Source organism: Elephantulus edwardii, unplaced genomic scaffold, assembly GCF_000299155.1.
Source record: "Elephantulus edwardii isolate Elephantulus edwardi_28Jun2011 unplaced genomic scaffold, EleEdw1.0 scaffold00306, whole genome shotgun sequence".
Lineage (NCBI taxonomy): Eukaryota > Metazoa > Chordata > Mammalia > Macroscelidea > Macroscelididae > Elephantulus > Elephantulus edwardii.
In genome coordinates this window covers 1622900-1644763 of record NW_006400056.1, presented here as the reverse complement: position 1 = coordinate 1644763, position 21864 = coordinate 1622900, and the positions used below count along the sequence as shown (strand labels likewise).

At 38.2% G+C, this 21864-nt stretch overlaps 1 protein-coding gene across 2 annotated transcripts in view; it reads left to right on the top strand.

The window, feature by feature from the left end:
• Window positions 1-21864, top strand: part of TMCC1 (transmembrane and coiled-coil domain family 1) — a 172738-nt gene that overhangs the window by 136727 nt on the left and 14147 nt on the right. For both annotated transcript variants that reach the window (XM_006901041.1, XM_006901042.1), the window contains exon 2: window positions 10583-11517. In XM_006901041.1, the coding sequence (XP_006901103.1) occupies window positions 10583-11517 (935 nt within the window). The remainder of the gene's footprint in view (window positions 1-10582; window positions 11518-21864) is intronic.

Sequence of the window (21864 nt, the reverse complement as noted above, 5' to 3'; positions counted from 1 at the left end):
TGCAAACTGCCAGTGCAGGCATAGCCAGACTGTCACGGATCTTATGGAACTTTTCAAAGTTTTCATTGCTTTCAAATTTTATCAAATACTGCTTAAATAAATACTGTTGAACTCAGACTTAGAAAACTTGGTGTTAATGAGATTTCTGACATAAAAATATTTTTATTTGGAATTAGCTTAAGGAAGAATTCATTGATGGCAATTTTAAGTCAAGCTTTTTTATAACATATAAATACCTGGGTTTAATACACGTTTTTAATTCCTCAGCAGTAACACTTGTTCCAGTGTTACCTTTTCCTTTTGTTATTTTGTACATGCTTAAAAAAAATAGACATTTTAGCCCACATTAGCAGATTTATATTGTTTCAGGTTAGTAACATACTTCATTCTAATGTCTTGTGATAATTTTTTTTACTAATTTATTTTCCCTCTTAATGAAAGTAAAATTTTAAACTTGGAAAATATCAGTTTTGTCTTCCAGATGTTCCAGATGTCCCTCCTTTGATATTCTTAACTTGTTGACTTGGCAGTCTTACCTCAGCATGCATGAACTGTTTGAAATTGTTTATGTTGAATAGTGCAACTTTCCTTATATTCCTTATACATCATTTGTTTTTTTCTGTTCTGTATAGCCAGAGTTCTGTCTATGTATAAAATGTCAAAAAGTGAGCTAAGAAACTTTACGGAAGCACTCCAGTCAGTACAAAATTTATCAAGCAAGAGAGCTTTTGTCACGATTGGAAAAGCTAGATTTTTTGGACTATAACGCTTGATTTTGTACCTAGAGAAAGTGCTTACAGGCTGAAGATGATAGAAGTTAATCTCTTTTGACTTGTAGTCTTCTACCTCTCAGCATAATGTGCACAACAACAAGAGAGACTGGTACATAGTTTCCACATTATTACATTATGTATATGCACTTTATTGTGATTTTTACTCTGTTATGTTCTGAAATGAAACCCAAAGTATCTCCAAGATAAGCCTTTAAATAACTTCCTGTACTACTCATTGCTGACCCTCTAGCAGCTTTGAAAGGCTGTAAGTCACACAGAAAAAAGATGCTCTTATGTCTCCCATGGAGGAACTAGTGGATTCAGGCCACTTGAGAGGGTCAGACTTTAGGTTAGCAACACAACTCTCTATGGACTACATCACCAGAACTTCATACACAAAGCATTCATATTAGGAGGCTTTCTTTCTGTTTTAGCATGTGTGGAGTATGGAGAAGCTGTTAGCAAAGTCAGGCCTTGAGAACGTGACACAAAATTTAAACCCAGAGTATAACTGCTAAGGCTAGAATTTTTTCTCTTCTACTGTCTCAGCAAAATCTTGCAGGTGGGGAAGAAAAGGATGTATAAAAAAGAACCTGACCTATAACCAGGAAAAGATAAAGTAGATGAATGGGATCTTCTAAGAATCAAATCCCTATGCACATCCAAAAACTTCTCCAACAGGGTAAAAGGGGAAGCCAGAGACTGGGGGGAAAAGTATTTGGTAATGACATATCAGATAAGGGACTTATATCCAGAATTTATAAAATACTTGAGCACCACAAGAAGATAAAGGTAAATAAAAAAAAAAAATGGGTACAGGATATGAACAGACACTTCGCCAAAGAAGACATTCAGATGGCTAACAAGCACATGAAAAAATGTTAAAAATTCCTAACTCTAAGAGAGATGCAAATCAAAACAACTGTGAGATACCATCTCACCCCAGTAAGAATAGCAAAATTTAACAGAACAACAAACAACAAATGCTGGCGAGGCTGTGGAGAAACTGGAACCCTTATTTACTGTTGGTAGGAGGGTAAAATGGTGCAACCACTGTGGAAGGAGGTATGGCGCTTTCTCAAAAAGTTGCAAATAGAGATACCATTTTATCCAGCAATTCGGCTACTGGGAATATACCCCAAAGAGACCATAACTGACATCCAAGCAGATAAATGCACACCCATGTTTATTGTGGCTTTGTTCACAATAGCAAGGAGTTGTAAACAACCTAAGTGCACTTCAACAAACGAATGAATAGAGAAGCTGTGGTATATTCAGACAATAGAATACTACACTGCATTGAAAACAAGGAACTCATGCAATATTATTCAAAATGGGTGACCCTGGACGACATTATGCTGAGTGAAGTATCTCAGTCACGAAAGGACAAATACTTCATGATGCCACTGTTGTAAAACAGGACTGACCTCGGGGTTGAGGGGGAGACTGAGAAAGATGGGTTCAATAATGTATACTGCATTGAAACAGATGAGGGAGAAAACTGTTTAAAAGGGATGTGTGATTAGGTATTTTTGTCATGACAGGAGTCCAGAGCGAAGGCTGCATGGTGGAGTGGACCTAGGGGAGGGATTGTAAAGCAATGAAAGAATTTTACTTTTCCAAGAGGGTGGGGGGGAGTGTTGGAGGGGAAAAAAGTGCAACAATGACTGACTGGAAATCCAAAGTGTATAAATTTTCATTGAAATTAATAATAAATTTTAAAAAAAAGAACCTGAAAACCATTGCGAGCATCTTCTTGTTTGAGGCCAATTAGAAGATAGAATCCAATCTCTAAGTGTTGCAGCCAACTTACAGAAATCCACAATGTGCCAATTCCAAAAAGTGATCCAAACATTGTAGAAATTATCAAGCAATATAATTGATAACACATGAAAATTAAAAACATGAAATCATTAAAAACAACTAGAGCAGCCAGTGAAAAACTGCCAGAAATTCAGATTAGATTCATAAGGGCCATAGAATGAAGGATATCGTTGCTGATGTCTGATGGATCTTGGCTGAAAGCAGAGAATACCAGAAGTTTACTTGTGTTTTATTGACTATGCAAAGGCATTTGACTGTGTGAACCATAATAAATTATGGATAACACAGAAGGGGAATTTCAGAACACTTAAATATGCTCATAAGAAGCTTGTAAATTAATCAAGAAGCAACCATTTGAACAGAATAAGGGGATACTGCATAGTTTAGAATCAGGAAAGGTATGTGTCAGGATTGTATCCTTTCACAATTACATACGCAATCTATATGTTGAGCAAACAATCTGAGAAGCTGAACGGTATGAAGAAGAATGTAGCATCAGAACCAGAGGACGATTTATCAACAACTTTTCATTATGCAGATGACACTCCTTTGCTTGCTGAAAGTGAAGAGGACTTACTCAGAACACTTAATGAAGACTTCAGGATGCATTACATCTCAACATTAAAAAAATTAATAAGTAAAATCCTCACAGTTAGACCAGTAGTAAGACAGCGTCAAGATTTGGAAAGATTGATCTTGTCAACAATTTCTAATTTTATTTGGATCCATAGAGGCAACCCTTAAGAAATCAGATAATGTGTCACATTAGACAGATCTGCTGCTAAGGGCCTCATTAAAGTACTACAGAGCAAGGATGTCAGCCTAAAGGCCGAGGTGCACCTGACTTAAGCTGTGGTATTTTCAGCTGCTTCATATGCACTTGAAAGTTGGACAGTGAATCACAAAGACCAAAGAAGAATCCATGCCTTTGCATTGTAGTGTTGGTGCAGTATATTGAATATCCCGTAGACTGCCTAAAGAATAAACATCTGTCTTACAGAAATGCAGCCAAAGTGCTCCTTGGAGGCAAGAATGGTGAAACTTTGTCTCACATTGGGCATGTTGTCAGAAGGCGTCAGTTCTTGGAAAAAGACATCATGTCATGCATGGAAAAACTAGAGAGTCCGTATAAGAGAGAAACACCCTCATTGAGATGAATTAGCAGTTTGATTACAACAACAGCTTACAACAAGAAGAAACAACAGCTTATAAAGAACATAGACGGTAAAACTTACTCTGCCAGGCACTGTTCTAAGCATTTTGTGTTTATTAACATGTTTTTTCTTCACTCATAGCAGTGGTCATTAATATTATCCCCATTTTTACTAATGCATACAGAGATTACCTTTTTTTTGGAAATGTTTTATATTTTTTATTGGCAAAAATATATTAAATCTAGCTTATGATGCAAATACCAAGTAGAAAACACAAAGAGATTAAAATAAAAATAGTATCACCTGAATGTTCTTTAAAAATCTATTTTTGCATACATCACAGTGTGAAAATGAGTCTCACATGAGCTGATAGGTGATTTTTTTTTCCATATGCCTTTTGATTCTTCCTTTGCAGTTAACATGCATGATATTTACAGCTTTAGGATTGTAATTTTTTTTTCCCAGCATCTGAATTTTTTTAAATTTCCATTCATTCATTGTTCTACACTTTCCTCCCTGTATACCCCTCCCCCCAGTACACTTTTTCTCTTTGACAAGTAAAAAAAAATAATAATAATAATAATTCTTTCATTGTCATACAGTTAATTCCTCCCCTTCTCCCCTAGTCCACTCCACTATGTAGGTTTCATTCTGGACTCTTGTCATGACAATTATACCTAATCATATATTCCTCCTCAGTAGTGCTCTCCCTCATTTGTTTCAATGCATATATATTATTTATCCCCCTTAGAATCCCCCAACGCCAATGTCAGTCCCACTTTACAACAGTGGCACTATGCAGTATTTGTCCTTTTGTGCCTGAGATAGTTCACTCAGTATAAATAATGTCCTCCAGGGTCACCCATTTTGTATACTATTTCATGAGTTCCTTGTTTTTCAATGTAGCATAGTATTCCATTGTATGACTATACCAAAGCTTCTCTATCCATTCATTTGTTGATGGGCACTTGGGTTGCTTCCAACTCATTGTTATCATAAACAAAGCCACAATAAATATGGGTAAGCATATATCTGCTCGGGTGGCAGTTCTGGGGGTGTATTCCCAATAGTGGAATTGCTGGATCAAATGGTATTTCTACTTCCAACTTTTTGAGAAAGCACCATTCTGCCTTCCAGTGGTGGTTGCACCATTTTACACTCCCACCAACAGTGAATAAGGGTTCCAGTTTCTCTGCAGCCTCGCCAGCATTTGCTGTTTGCTGTTCTGTTAAATTTTGCTATTCTTACTGGGGTGAGATAGTATCTCATAATTGTTTTGATTTGCATCTCTCTTAGAGATAGGGATTTTGAATATTTCTTCATGTGTGTGTTTGCCATCTGAATGTCTTCTTTGGTGAAGTGTCTGTTCATATCCTGTGCCCATTTTTCAGTTGGGTTACTTATCTTGTTCTGGTGCTCAAGTATTTTATAAATCCTAGATGTAAGTCCCTTATCCTATATGCCATTACCAAATATTTTTTCCCAGTCTGTGGCTTCCGTTTTTACCCTGTTTGAGAAGTTTCTGGATATGCAAAAGAATTTTTAGAAGGTCTCGTTCATCTATTTTATCCTCTCCTGGTTGTAGGTTTAAGAACCTTTTAAAAGTCAGGTAGCTGATAAGTGGCAAAGTCAGATTTGAGCCAGAATCTATTCTTTACTATTACACCAAGTGTATTCAGATTAAAGAATCTTGTTTAAGAATGGGATTGGTATTTGTATTGGTATTGTGTTGAACGTATAAATGCCTTTGGTAGTATTGCCGTTTTCACAATATTGAGTCATCCTATCCATGAGCAAGGGATATTCTTCCACTTCTCCAGGTCTCTCTTTGTTTCTTGTAGTAATGTTTCGTAATTTTCTTTGAATAGATCCTTTGTGTTTCTGGTTAGATATACTCCCACATATTTAATCTGTGATTCGCTTTTGTGAAGGGTATTTTTCTTTTCTGATTTTTATCTTTTGATGCAAGTCTTGAGCAGATCCTTTATTATTTTCTAAATTATTCTCAAAAGGTTTTTAAATTTTGCTTTTCGCATTTGCCATTTTGGTGTGCCTTGAGTAAAGGAACTCAAGTGGTATAATGCTTAACATGTTTCGTAAGTGACTGCAAGGTCAAGACTTTGAATCACCAGCTGCTCCTTAGGAGAAAAATGAGCAGTCTTCTCCCATAAAAATTTACAGCCACAGAAAACTGATGGGAGAGTCACTGTGCATCAGAATTGATTCAACAGTTGTTAGGTTAGGATAAGGAGTGAAAGAGTTAGCTAATTCTATCATGTTTTATCTGTAGAGTCTAATTCGCCAGCAAAGGTTATTGAAGTTAGCCAACCACATTTCATTGGTTTATTCACTATCACTCACAGATCAGTCAAATCCTCCAAGTATTAAGTATTCACACCATCCATAGAGCATGGGGTAAGCTAAAACAGAAGAGTGCTTACTCTCCCACCCTCACCCTGTTGTTCAAGCCCTCTCTGTCTTTCCTTCTTTCTTCCTTTCTCCTCTCCTCTTCTCCTTTGTATGGATAATGCCTGCTCATATTAGAAGGGGCTCCTGTGTTACTCAAGTTTTCAGATAATAAACAGCCTTCCTACCTGTTAAAAAAGCTGTGGTTTAGTTTCTTAGGAGACTGGAGGCAGTGAGTTCTGTCTTCTATACAATTACGACCATGTTTCTGTTTCTAAATGGGAGCCGTATGCTGGGAGGTCACACTCTTGCTTTGACAAGCCTAAGGAAGACAGAAATTAGAACAAAGACACTCGGGTTTGTGTCTTTAATTATTGTGTAGAAAATAATATTATATTGATAAATTTCAAATAATTCTATTTAAAAGATTGTTGTGGTTTCTTTTTCCTCATTTTTTAGAAATGCATACAAATTTGTATTCTAGCCCCTGTGTCAGCCTCTTCAGAGTAAGATCAACAGTGATCTTCCCAGAGTCATAGTTCATAAGTAATTTTCATATGTAATCACATCTTTAGCTCTATGTTATGTATTTATCTTAATATCAAAGAATCTGAGGGGGAACTGGAACACGTTCACAGTTGTAGTCTTGGATCTATGATGTTCATCATAATTCTTTTCCTTTTATACTGTAATAGATTTAGAGTTCTTAAGCATATGATCAGAGTCATATACTATAGTTAAAATGCCAGCTGTTGGATTTGTTTTTGCAGAATAGCAAACACCTTTTACGTTTGTGCTTAATAACTTAATTCCTTTTTTGTCTGAGCTACACAACAGATTTTGAGGAAAACTGAGCACAGGCTTTGCAGTTAAATAGAGATTTGAATTTGAGTTCTGCGCCCTAACTAGCACTTGGAAGTTGGGCAAATTATTTAACCTTATCTCATGTGTAAAATAGATAATAAAGTATGTATAGGGCTTCTGGGCATGCTTAGGGATAGCCTATGTTCAGGACCTAACACATTAGAATCTCAAATGTTTCTTTCCCACACACCACCATTCTCTGCTCCTTTCCCACAAAGGGGAAAAGGCAAAATGGAGAAGTGAGATGGTACTTTGGGATATAAAGTTCCACATTGTTCATGAAATCTTATACAAGGAGAAAATCCAACAATGGAAACTTGCATAACATAGAAGACTGAGTACTGAAAAAAGTGGGTGGTAGGAGTTCCTGTTGCAACTCTTGTCAACCTGGTTTTCTGAAACTGTGGCTCTTCTCTCCTGCTGCCTTTCTCTGGCCATTTTACTGCTTGTTATCAAGCCCCATAAGATGAACAACTGAAGGAGGAAGTGTCACAAACTGTTAATGTGCTAACTCCCAAACTCCTGGATGTTGTTGTGGTTGGTTGCTGTCAAGTTGAGCACGACTTAAAGCAACTCTATGAACAAAAGACCTAATGCCTTTCTATAATGATAGTTGTTTCTCCAAGTTCATAGAGTTTCCATAGGCATGTGGTTTAGGAATTGGATGCCACTCCTACTTCCAAACCTGTTTTACAACTGGGAGCCCCAACAAACACTGTTTATGTTGGGAAACCATTATGGCAAAAGGTTCTGCATCACAGCAAACCCCAGTTACCTCAGTACAGCAAATTGACAGAGAGTGATTTACAAAGTAGAAGAATGTTCCTCCAAAATATAACATTAGTCTCAGTTAGCAGTGGTTAAGGGTCAAGTCAGATACAACTCTTAGCAATCCTATGAACAAAAGACCTGAACTTTGTTCTATAATTAACATCATTTCTTTATGTTGATAGAGTTTATAGAGTTTTCAGAGGCATGTAGTTTAGGAAGTGGATGCCACTCCTGCTTCCAAACCTGAATCGATCATGAACCTCCTCAGACACTATGCATGATGGGTAACCATTATGTTATTTGACATACTATGGCAATATGGATTGAGGCTCAATATCAAGAAGACAAAGATTCTCACCTCTGGACCAATTGGCAGCATCAGGATGGATGGTGAAGAGATTGAAATTGTTCACAGCTTTAGTTTGCTTGGCTCCACAGTCTACACTCTCGGCACTAGCAGCCAGGAAATTAAAAGATGTATTGTGATGGGAATGTCTGCTGTTAGGGACCTCTCCAAAGTACTAAAGAGCAGTGGTGTCTTTCTGGAGACTAAGGCACATCTGATACAGGCCATGGGCTTCGCAATCACTTATGCATCAGAGAGTTGAACAATGACCAGGAAGGATAGAAGGAGAATTGATGCCTTTGAGCTGTGGTGCTGGAGAAGAGTATTGAGCGTACCATGGACTGCTAAGAAAACAAACAGATTCATTCTGGAGAGGGTTAAACCTGGTGGCTCCTTGGAGGCAAGGATCCTGGGGCTTCATCTGACATACTTCGGATATGTTGCAAGGAGGGACCAGTCCTTGGAGAGGGACATCATGCTTGGGAGGGTGGAGGGACGGCGCAGGAGGGGAAGGCCCTCTATGAGGTGGATTGATTCAGTGACTGGGGTAATCGGGATGGGTGTATCGGAGACAGTGTGATTGGCACAGGACAGAGCAGAGTTTAGGGCTGTTGTATATAAGGTCGCTATGAGTCGCATGGGACTCGATGGCACATAACAAGATGCAGTGTTCAGCGTCACAGCAGCTCCAAATTATTCAATGTGGCAAATAGACAAGCTACTTATTACAAATAGTCATCAACTCCTGTATAGTTTTTTAATTATTAAAATTTTTTAAACTCTATTTCAAGGACAAATACTACATAAGACCATTACTGTAAAAATAGAAGGATAACTAGTAAAACATGTGTGGAGGACCTGTGGGGAGAAACGGTGGGAGGAGGGTAGGGGCAAAATCACAGTGTTGCACAGATTGATAAGTGGAAGAAGTGGGGGAAGGAAATGGGACAGGATCTGGGTGAAAATACAGGGTAATAATGGGCAAGGTCCAGTGGTGATTAATTTTATAAAACAATGCATGGGAATGATTTTATGAAACACAATGTATACAGACTTTGTAAACAAACTAATTAAATTCATTTTCCCACTAATTTAAGTATTTAATTATCATCTTAATGTTCAACAGGAGTAGCTTCTAAAACCTTCTGCTCAGACTCATAATTCTCCACCACACTTCATAGCTGAGGACACTTTCCTTGAAGCTGTTTGTTTTTCCTTCTGAAATAACAATTCCTTTAACTCTTCCCCAACCTTGCCTGAGAGGTAATAGCTTAAACTTTCAAAACTGTACAGCTTATCTTTTTCCTCAGCTCCTTTGAATAATTGGTCATGGTCATCCATGCAAAGAAAGGATAGTGTGTGTACTTTGGAGTCCCTTCCCTGGCATAATCTTCACTGACTATTACTGAAAAAATTTTAGCTTCAAGAAGCCTGAATTTCATTGTTGGCTTGTTTAATTACTTTGCTTTTATTGTCTCTGTCCATGAGTATTTAAATTCTCTTGCCAAATTTGTCACAGTTGTAATATGAGGGGATTTTTTTGAGGGGGAAGTTGTGTGTGATATCAATGTGTATATGTATGTGCACGTGTAATAATTTCAAGCAATTTATATGAGGGTTTGTTTTTTTGTTTTTTGTTGTTTGGTTTTTGTTTTTTTGTTTTTTTTTGTTTTTTTTTTCGTTTTCAAGAACATGCCTTATCCACCCTTGACACTTCCAACAGTGCCTTACCTTTCTTACTCAGCTTTTAGGTATCCTTGTTAGCTTGGAAAATTTCATCAGCCTTGGCATGATTTAGATAAAAGGGTATATGAAGGGTTGCACAATTTGATGTGTGGAGGAAGGGAAGGTGAAGGAAATGGGAACTATCTGGTGTGAAAAAATAATGTAGTCAAACTTTGTAAATAAACCAGTATAAAATAAAAAAAAAATTAAAGGGCACTATGATTAAAATAAGATTTAAAAAAAAAATCTAGTCCATAAAAGATACTTGTTCTTGCCAGCACTTTAGGATGGCCATAATCTCTGCATTGTGGACCAGAATAACAATGACATGTAAATGTCAAATTTATTGTCCTACTAATAAATTTAATCATACACTGGTTTTACATAGATGGTCATCTAAACAAAAGTATGTGTAAAGAATGTTTGTAAATATATGTTTTAAAACCCTAGAGAAGCACTGTTATTTAAAATAATAGTGTAGTGAATCTTACTAAAAAGAATACCTCAGTTTTTATTTTGTATGTATGTTTTTCATTTATCTCTTTTGTTTAAAGCAAAGTATAACTAACAGAATAGTAACCAAGAGGGATATATAAGATAGAAAATACAGACCCACTTGTACAAAGATCTGGGTAGGTAGTTTTTTTAATATATTTTAGTCCACTAATTCAAGAAAGGGGTATCCTTCTAACATCTGCCTCTTGTTTTGTTTTTGCTAGATTGAGCGATTGGAAGTAAGCAGTCTTGCACAGACTTCTAGTGCAGTGGCCTCTAGTACCGATGGCAGCATCCATGCAGATTCTGTGGATGGAACACCAGACCCTCAGCGCACAAAGGCTGCTATTGCCCACCTGCAGCAGAAGATCCTAAAACTCACAGAGCAGATCAAGATTGCCCAGACAGCTCGGGATGACAACGTTGCTGAGTACTTGAAACTTGCCAACAGTGCAGACAAGCAGCAGGCTGCTCGCATCAAGCAGGTCTTTGAGAAGAAGAACCAGAAATCTTCCCAGACCATCCTTCAGCTACAAAAGAAGCTTGAGCACTACCACCGGAAGCTCCGGGAGGTGGAGCAGAATGGGATCCCACGGCAGCCAAAGGATGTCTTCAGGGACATGCACCAGGGTCTGAAGGATGTGGGAGCCAAGGTGACTGGCTTCAGTGAAGGTGTGGTAGACAGTGTCAAAGGTGGACTTTCCAGCTTCTCTCAGGCCACCCACTCAGCAGCAGGAGCTGTGGTGTCAAAACCCAGAGAGATTGCCTCATTGATTCGGAATAAATTTGGTAGTGCAGACAACATCTCAAACCTGAAGGACTCTTTAGAGGAAGGACAAGTGGAAGATGGGGGGAAGACTTTGGGAGTGATTTCGAACTTTCAGTCAAGCCCAAAATATGGTAGTGAGGAAGATTGTTCTAGTGCCACATCAGGCTCAGTGGGAGCCAACAGCACCACTGGGGGCATCGCTGTAGGAGCATCCAGCTCCAAAACAAACACCCTAGACATGCAGAGCTCAGGGTTTGATGCACTGCTACATGAAATCCAGGAGATCCGGGAAACCCAAGCCAGACTAGAGGAATCCTTTGAGACACTCAAGGAACATTATCAGAGGGATTATTCCTTAATAATGCAGGCTTTGCAGGAAGAGCGATATAGGTAAGTAATATGGAATGTTGTTATCATCATGTACTGATGAGTTGGAACCACTGAGAGCTGACCCTCCAGCAGGTTTTTGGAGACAGTAAATTGCACAGGAAGAGATTGCCCAACATTCTCCATGAAGCAGCTGGTAGATTCAAACTGAGTACCTTTGGGTTTGCAGTACAACTCCTTACCACTAAGCCACCAGAGCTCCCTAATAGGGAATTATTGTGTACCATTGAGTCAGAACCAACCCCTATCTGACCGTCCAGTGAGTCTTCAGAGGCAGTAAATTGCACAGGAGGAGATTGCCCATCTTTCTTCCACAGAGCAATTGGTGGATATACCTTTGGGTTGCCAGCGCAACTCCTTACCACGAGGCCACCAGAGCTCTCTAATATGGAATTCGAATCCTAAATTGTTTATGTGTAAGATTCTTCTCCCTTTAGATACTAGAGAGTAGCATTAAAAGGTCTTTGTAAAGTGTCTTGGAGAGCTCTGAGCACATTTATATGTATATATGCATGAGTTTCCATTTCATAGAGAACAGATTAGAGCCACTTATTAAGTGTCATCAAGTCGTTTGTGACTCATAGCGATCTTATATACAACAGCCCTGAATCCTGCTCCATCTTGAGCCAACTTCAATGTCTCTTACACACCTACCCACATAACCCCAGTCACTACAAATTTAAATTATTCCAAAATCACAAATTGATTAAGCATTTTATAAGAGAATGGAGCATAGCAGTCTTTCTTCCAATTTAGGACTTGAAAATGAAAGTCAGGCATTCTAGCTATTTAAGTCTGTAGTTGTATAGTTTTTTGGGTTTTGGAGGTTTTTTAGTTGTATAGTTTTACTACACTAAATTAAGAAGAACTCTGATCCACTGTACTCTATCTATAGAAATCATACCCCACTTAAAACATAATGAAATCTATAGGTAGTTGGTTCTAAGCATGATAACCTAGGCACTTGGTATGGAAAGTTTAGATTGGAAATAAATTCAGATAAGTACATATATTACCTTTATGATGAATTGGGAAATGTTTGAATAATAGAGAATTCTCAAAGGACTAAACTCGTTGATTTGTAGTCTCTGCTAAAAGTTAATACTGGTCTTTTTTTTTTTTTTTTTTGTACTTCATATTGTACTCCAATTCATATTACACTTGTGACATTTTTCTACCTGCCTGTCTTTTTTTCCCTTACTGTCTTTATATGCACAGAGAAGTAATATCCCTCACAGAGTATACTCCTTTATCTCTGTCAAACAGAGATAGGCCACCCTACTCTTGCAGGTAAAGAATGAGACATATGGGAGCCACAGATCAGGATGGGCCTTGAAGGGCCTGGGTTCTAGTCTTGTCCCAGGTATAGGGGAGGAGGTGTGGGTTTGAGTTAAGCAACCGTTTTCGACTCTTAAAAAAGAAAAAAAAAATTCATTCCATGTATTTTTTTTTTTTAATTTAAGTGTACTTTTAATGAGATAATCTAAGGGCATTTATAAGAAATTTTTTATTAATTCTAATGCAGTTAGAACAATAAGCTACTGCTTTATTCTGGTAGTAAAAAATGCTAGCTGGTAATTCAGTCCCACCTCTTCTTTATTCTTTGGTCCTTCAGTACTGATTGAAGACTTCAAGTGGAGAGAAAAGAGGAATGCATATGGAAGAGAGAAAGTTATGAAAGCAAATACATTACTGTTTTTATGTCACTGCTTGATGTACTGAGATGATGAGTTCTAGCAATGAGTGATCTAACAAAGTCAAACAGACTCTGAAAATTAAACACTTGTTTAATTAAACACTTGTTTTCCTCATCTTCAACAGGAATAAAAATGTTCTTCTATAAGGTTATCTTGATAATTAAATGATGTATGTAAACCATATAGTTTAGTACCTGCCCCTGTGGTGCTTCACTGCTACTTGGTAGTGGCTAGGTTAGTACTCCTCTAAACATGGAGACTGGTTGCTAAAAGTGTACATTTTTGTTAGTGTCTAGAAAAACATGCAAGTTTTTTAATTACTCTAAAGTTTAAAATTCATATAAAGCTTGTTAAGTCTTCAAGCTAGATGTAGGAAAATGTGAGAAAATTTAAGGAGAAAAAAAAGCAAATCTGCCCATCTGTGTATTCATTTAAAATAGTCAGAAACTGGAAGAGCAGAGTTTTAGCTCCTTATTGATACCTTATGGGAAGAATCAACTCCAAGCCACTTAACAGGGCAGTGAGAAGTGCGTTTCTGAAATTACACTTTATATTTTCTGTATTAAAAAAAAAATACCTGTTTTTGTGAAATGAAGAGAAAATATGGAGAAATTTTGAAATCTCAGAATGAAAGACAAAAGTTTGGGGAGGGTAGAACTGTACATAGGTAATTTGACTTGTCTTCCTGCTTCAGCCTTAGAATGGTCTCTTCTTTTGAAAAGAATCTTAATAGAACAAAATCTTTAAGAAAAGCATTGGAGAAAGTCCACCTGCTTTGCCCAGCTCTTTTGTTTCAACAATAATTTCACCCATGTAGAATGGCTAAACTTGAAAGAATTCTCCATTATGTATGTCTTTATACAGCAAATATGATATTTATCTGGCTTTATTTTTGTAACTGTTTCACATGAGTTTCCATAATTTGTTCCAGTGTTCTTTAAAACACTAGAACCTTTCACATGTTAAGCTTTTATGGAGAATTTCTTAGCTATCTTTCAGTCAGGTTGACCTTAAGTTGATTAGAAATAGCTTGATCCCACATTAGGAGAAACGTCCATGATACCATACTTCCAGATAGTTGTTAGACTTTGTTCAGTCACCCAACTCATGGTGACCACTTGTGTGAAGATTGAAACTCCATAGGATTTTCAAGACTGTGGCCTTTCAAAAGCAGAGCATTAGACTTATCTTCCAAGGGATCTGTGAGTGGGCACACACTGCAGTCTTTAGCTCTCAGGTTAGTTAGGTGTGTACGGGTTATGTGCCTCTGTAAATAGTCTTGGACAGCATGGGTTTTAGTTCTTTGTCTCCTTACAGGTTCTTTTGCTCCTGTCAATGTGTCTTCTACACTGTTGATAGTGAGCCACCTATAGTAGCTTTTCTTTACTGACTCCTCCTTCTCTTGTTGTAGGCATGACTTTTTGTCTAGGAATGAAGCAGGCTATGAAGACATTTTTAAAGGACTCTCCTGTGACCAGGGATCCAATATGTATACATAACATGGTTGCACTAGATACCTATTTGCTGTTCTTTTTCTAAATGGACAAGAGGGCAGCAATACAGTGTTGTTCCTTACTATTTAATGAAAATAACACTACCACTGGTAGCGTTTACTAAACTGTGATATGCATGCGTAATGCTAAGTTATTTCCATATATTATCTCTAATTCTCACAATAGCTCCAGTCTCCCCCCATTCATTCAGTTTACAGTCTTGGAAACTCAGATAAATATTTCTGTTTCTTTCATTATTAATTGGGAAATGTTTGAATGATAGAGAATTCTCAAAGAACTAAACTCTTCTGAGTTAAAATCTCTGCTAACTTTACATAGTGACATTTAATTCGTTATATGTAGAGAGAAATAACATCCCTTGTGGAGCTGTTACATGCTATCAAGTCAACTATGATTCCTAGCAACCCTGTGAGCCTTACGCCTTCCGGTCCTCCTCACAATCTCCACCATGCTGCAGTCCGTCTTTACAGTCATGTGTCAGTCCATCTCACTGAGGGTCTTCTTTTCTTTGTCTCAAGGACTGACCCCTCCTGATGTCCAAAGTATATGAGACAAAGTTTCACCAATCTTGCCTCTGGAGCTAGCACCCTGGCTTACTCTTCTTCCAAGACAAATTTATCTGCTCTTTTGGCATCCAAACCAACTCCACGTATCAAAGACATCATGATTCTTTGGTCTTCTTATTCATTGTCCAACTTTCAGCTACATACAGAGCAATTAAAAATAGCAAGGCTTGAATCAGGTAGTCTTTATACTGACATTCTTACTCATTAGTATTTTGGAGAGGTGAGATCCTTGACAGCAGATTTTCCCCAGGGCAACTTATCTTTCAGTTTCTTGATTGGGTATTGTTTGTAGATCCAAGTAAAATGAAATCAGTTTTTCCTACATCATCATGCTGCCTATCCTCCATGGGGTACTCAGTTAAATCTGTCAGCCAGAGATAGGCCACCTCACTGATGCAGATTAAGGATCAATCATAAGGGAGTCACAGGCAGAATATGTGTAGGTTCTCACTCCCAACGAGGATAAGGATAAGGATGATGAGTATTGCATGGTTCCCATTGCTCTCTATCCTAGTGAGTAATGCCAAGTCAAGATTTTTGCCCACGACAGTCTACTTGCTCTCCTGGAATGAACAGAAGCATTTTGAAGACTGTGGCATGTGTGTCCCTCTCTTCACCCACAGAATTGTGCCATAACTGAATGATAATTCTTCAGCATACTCTTTGTTTTTTGCTAGCCTGGGAAAGCATTATGGTAGAACTTGCATTTAAACTCCATCTCAACGTTTGATTCGTAACTAGACATAATAGTCTTTGAGCTTTGCACTTGAGTTTTTCACTGAACTTTCAGATGCTTGAGAATATGTTTTTGAGGAGCAAAGTGACAAGGTTTGGAGATTTTATTTATGTATTTATAGCTGTGTACCTGGAGCTCTACTCTTCAGGAGAAAGATGAGCAGTCTCTTGTGTGGTTAACAGCCTCTGAAAACCCACAGAACGATCAGCTAGAAGCCAGTTGCAACTAGACAGCACAGTTGCGACTAGACGGCACATCACATGTATATACTGGGATATGTGGCTTCACGTTCTTGTTCAGATTGTCTTTCTTTCCCATTCCTGTGTTATCCTGGGTTTATCAGTGGCCATTCATTCACTGTTGTCAAGTTGAAACTCATTCATAGCATCCAGTTGATAGGAGATTATTCATGGGTTAACTTAATGCTTCAGTACACTTAGATATTTAGAGCTTCTCATTTTACAGAAGTATACACTGAGGCTCGAATATAAAGTAGTAGTTCACACAGTGAAAAAGGTTTGTTGTTATTAACTACAACTCAGTGACCCTGTGAACAACAGATCTGAACTGTGCCCATTTCTGTACTGTCTTCATGATCTCTGCCATTGTCAAGCCCATTGTGGTCTTCACTGTGTCAGCTTATCTCCTTGAAAACCTTCCTCTTTGTCTGTTCTTCTACCTTTCCCAGCATGATGACTCTCTCCAAGGACTGGCTATACCTGAAAATGTGCCCAGAGTTAAGTGAGAACACATTTCACCATCCTTACCTCTAAGGAGCACTCTGGTTGTACTTCTTTCAAGACAGATTAATTTGTTCTTTTGCCAGTGTGTGGCATATTAAAAAGGTTTAATTATATTTCATTTGCTCCTGAAAACTGTAGGCCTCTTCTTTTTCCATAGCTGGTATAATACATTAAAAAGCCTAGAGCAGGAAAATTTCAGTTCTGTTTAACTGCATTAAAAATGGGAAAGCATAATAGACAGTCTTACAGGCTCTTGTTACTTATCCCTTAGTGCATCTGGCTGGGGAGGCTCCTCAGCTACTGCCTTTTCAGAGCAGTGTTGAGTAGGACAGGCTTAGAAACTCTTCTGGTGCTGGTGAGCACTGATGCTGTTTTGGAAACCTCTATTTTAAGAAGATTACTATCCTTTGAAAATCAGCATCTGAGAATGTTGTACTAAGGCAAAGTATATTTTAAATAGCACTGAGTCATGAAAGCAAAAATATAGAAAGAAGTGGCCACTACAATTCTCTGCCCACAGTAGAACAGTCAGTAAATAGGCTAGCTCCATTAAGCATAGCTGTTGGAGGTCTAACTAAACAAATAATTGCTTAAATATAATTTTCCTTTATTGTACTGCCACTGACTGTTAGACAGGTATATAGTCGAGTGTCACTATTTTAATCCCTTTATTCCAAGTGTTAGACCTATATGCCAACTGAAAATTAAGCTGAGAACCTCCAAAAGATATATGTGGGGTGGATTTGAACCCTAACTTTGAAGTAGAGACTGAGTAATTAGCCTTAATTTATAGTGATAATTATCCCAATTAGGAGATGCTGTTTTGAAGGATAAGGCTTTCTGCAGAAGAATTTTGCAGGTCAGTTCATCCCTCTTTTGGCTGTTAAAGAGATAACAGTGAGAGGAAGGAAAAAGGAGATAGAAAAGATATTGGAATTCTAAAGCCTGGATTTACTCGCGAGTTCTGAGCTAATTGTAATACTGTGACTAAGTTATATAACTCATCTGAGCCACAATTTTTTCCTTTTAAAAAAACCATACCAATTTAATGATATCTACTGTACAGGGAGGGGGTGGGGGTGGGGGTGGTGGGGGTGGTCCGTCGAGTTGCCTGTGACTCATAGTGACCCTATGCACAACAGCCCTGAACCATGCCCTATCCTGTGCCAACCTTACTGTCTCTGACACACCTACCCCCATTACCCCACTCACTATCCCTCTACCCTCCCAAGCATGACATCCCTCTCCAAGGACTGATCCCACCCTGCAACATGTCCAATGTATGTCAGACGAAGTTTCAGAATCCTTTCCTCCAAGAAGCACCCTGGCTTTACCCTCTCCAAGACGAACTTGTTTGTTCTCCTAGCAGTCCATGGTAAATTCAATACTCTTCTCCAGCACCACACACAGCTCAAAGGCACCAATTCTCCTTCTGTCATCTCTAGTCATTGTCCAGCTTTCTGATGCATAGCAAGTAATTGCAAAGAGCATTTTTGTAGTTGTTAAATACCATCAAGTCGCCTGCAATTCATAGCGACCCCATGTATGATAGTTCTGAACCCTGCTCCATCCTGAGCCAGTTTTTTGTCTCTGACATTCCTACCCCCAAAACACCAGTCACTTAATCAGTCTATCTAATCGAAGGTCTTCCTCTTTTGTCCCCCCACCCTCCCAAGCATGTCCTCCCTCACCAAGTACTGGTCCCTGGTCCCTCCTTGTAACATGTCCAAAGTATGTCAAATGGAGCTTCAGAATCCTTGCCTCCTAGAGCACCCTGGCTTTACCCTCTCCAGGAAAAACCTGTTTATTCTCTTAGCCATCAGTGGTATATTCAGAACTCTTCTCCAGCACCAAAGCTCATGAAATTACCAATAATAGGCCTTTAGAATTGAAGCTAAATAAATACTGACTCCTTCTGTACTCTTTCACCAAGTGGGGAGAGTGGACTATTCATAGTTATGGAGATATCAAAACCTGAGATATGCCAGGGTGTTAGAAAATTGTCAGTACAATTAATCCACGTTGTCCAGAAAAATTCCTCTAGGTTTTGTTTCCTGTTGCTTTATGTGTGTATTGTTTCTTCTCTTTAAGATAACGTAATGACTAACCTGAAAGTTGGGGACTTTTTACCAACCAAATGCTATTTCACTGTCTCCGAATTCTTTTCTAGATTTCAGCATAATAGGAAGTAAAACAGTAGGAGGGAAACCCACTTTGTCCATTTCAACCAGGAATTTTCTCAAGCTCCCACCCAACCTCTACCCTTCTTTTGAGGTCAAACCTTAGCCGCAGCTTCCCCACAAATACGGCACACATTTGGAAAATAGTAGTTGCCCTTTTGCCTTCAACCCTGGGTCCTGGTTCTTTCTGTTCTCTCACTCCCTGCTCTAGATGTTTCTTTTAGCCATCCTGTCCTGGGGGCCCAAATTTTTATTCGAGTCCCCCATTGATTCTGTAAGATAGTAGTGCCAAACTTTTGAGCCACACCCAATTTGTATCAGATGTGGAGTCATCTACTTTCTCATTCATCAGGAATTTGAACCAGAAGGGGCCCCGGTCTTGTCACTCATCTGTGAAAGTGACTACTGGGTTGACCAATCTAGTGTCTGAACCACTTTTCCAAGATCTTTATTCATTTTTAAATTACAACTAAACCTACATACATATAATTCTTTGTAGATAAAGCAGGTGTTAATTTTAGTGGAGTTGAGACTTTCACCTACCAAAATACAACATAAACCTTCTTTTTAAAAAATTATTGGAATGCTAAGACTTTCTAAATTGTTGTTGTGTGCCATCAAATTGCTTTCAACTCATTGAGCAAAACCCTATGTACAACAGCTCAAATCCCTGTTCTATCCTGTGTCAATCTTATTGTCTCTGACACACCTACCCCCATTACCCTCGTCGCTGAATCAATCCAGCTTTATCAAGGGTCTTCCTTTCTTGTGCTGTCCTTCCACCCCCCTCAGCGTCACATTCCTCTCCAAGAACTGGTCCCTCCTTGCAACATGTCTAGTAGTTAAATCTTATTAAATATCTAGGTTCCTTTTGGTTTGTAGTGATTTAGGAAGTATCTGAGTACAAATTCTTAAAATTGGCTATTAATCTCAGGCTACTTTGTATTCAAATGAAGTTGCATGAGAGGCTAGTATAAAATTTTATACTTACAGAATCAAGAACCCTTTCTTTTATGTCCAGAGAACTCTTAGTTAACATCATATGATAAGGTCAAAATCAAATCCCTCTAAAATGAATTCTTTTGCGCTAAGAAATTACGCATGAAAGACTGTGCACTATTTACCTCCCTTTTCCCTATATTCATTCATTTAATGTTAATATTTTAAGTGAAATCGGAAGTGTTCTTTGAATTCTGTATCTTGCTTCTCCCTTTTAGAATTCAGGCAAGAAATAAATACTAACAGTGAGAGTTACTATAATGTTAATAATTAAAATAGTGGGAAGTAGGGAACTAGAATATTAATGTTTTCTTTCTTGTTAGTCAGATTTTGCTTTTTTTTAAAAATTTTTTTTTTCCCCAATGATGATGACAGAAGGATGGGAGAGCCAGTAAAAGAAGCCTAAAATTAGGAGGCATGCACCAAGTTAATTCCTATCTTCACTGCCTCTGGTAGCAACTGAATCTTTGTAGGCCTACCATCTCTCCCACACCTCCTGCCATCTTGTCAGTTCTGATTCTGCATCAGTTTCCATGGCTGTAAATCTTTACAGAAGGTTACTACTGATTTGTCCCTTGGAGTAGCAGGTATATTCAAACCATTGACCTTTCATTTAGCAGTGCAACACGTAACACACCATTTTCTCAGTTATACTATTGAAGTACCTCCCAGAGCAGAAGGAGGTAAGGATTAATGTATTAGGAATCTGAGCTCCTCAGAGGCAGATACTGCACACAAGAAGTTGTTCTTGGGTTTTTTTGGTGCTGGTGTGTTGATGTTTTTGATGATAATAAGTTGAACCCTAAATTCTTCCCCCACAGGCACTTGTCCACCTTTTAAAAACACCACATCATTTTGTGTTGACTTATTTTCAGATCAGAATTTCACATACACCTCCACTGAGGTTAATGGCACTAAAAATTGCCAAAGATGATCAGCTTTGTGCTATCAGATTGTAAGATGTGAAGTTGTGGAAAGGGCTGAGAACAAATTTTCCAACCTGGGTGAACAAATTGAGGATAATGTTTTAATAATGACATGCCGGTAAAGTTTATTTCAACATATTAAGGACAATCCAGAAGGCCTGCATTCTTAAACACCAAGGGCATTTTGCCAACTTCTTGGTTCATCAAATCTCACAAATTCCTCAAGGATTACAGCTTTCTGTTTCCTCCCTGATGTTTCCTGCAGACTGGAGGTGCTTATTGCTTTGGTAATCCAAACACAATTATTTGTGTGTTAAATGTGCTAGAATTTCAGCTACACAATAATAGCAACTTTTTTTTTTTTTTTTCAGAAAGTCATTCTCCAGGTAATTCTTTTCACTCAAATGTGGATTAGTTGTTAATTAATGGGACAGTGCTTGCTTTTGTATGCTGCAACTTTGTATCACTTTGGCAATCAGTCCCCTCAAATATTTGATCTCAGTCAAATGGAGCTTTTTCTTCTTACCCTAAAATGCCACTTTTCTATTTAAGTACTTGCTAATAAAGTACCATCTCTGGGAGTAATAGATATATTTTTGTCATTTGAAGAGATTATTATTTTGAGACAATCTTGCTTTTAATTTTCCATGTGACAGTAAGTAAACTGTACAATCTCTGAAGGAATTTCTTTTCTAGAAGAGAATGGTGAACATTAGGAGTTCTACACAGCTCTTTCTGGAGATATGCAAAGTTCAGATAAAAGTGGCTTTGAAACACCTTCCCCAAAGTATACAAAAGGCATTGCCACCAAAGGAAGAGAGTTAGGACCATTGCATTAATGTAAAGGAAAGCTTCACTAGGACACTGAATGAATTAACCCAGTTGTCTGGCTAACTTGAGTCGGAGAAATGTTAGGAACCCATTTTATATTTATACTGACCGTCTTGATACGAAATAAGTCAAAGAAGCTACCCAACTTTGGAAAAGAG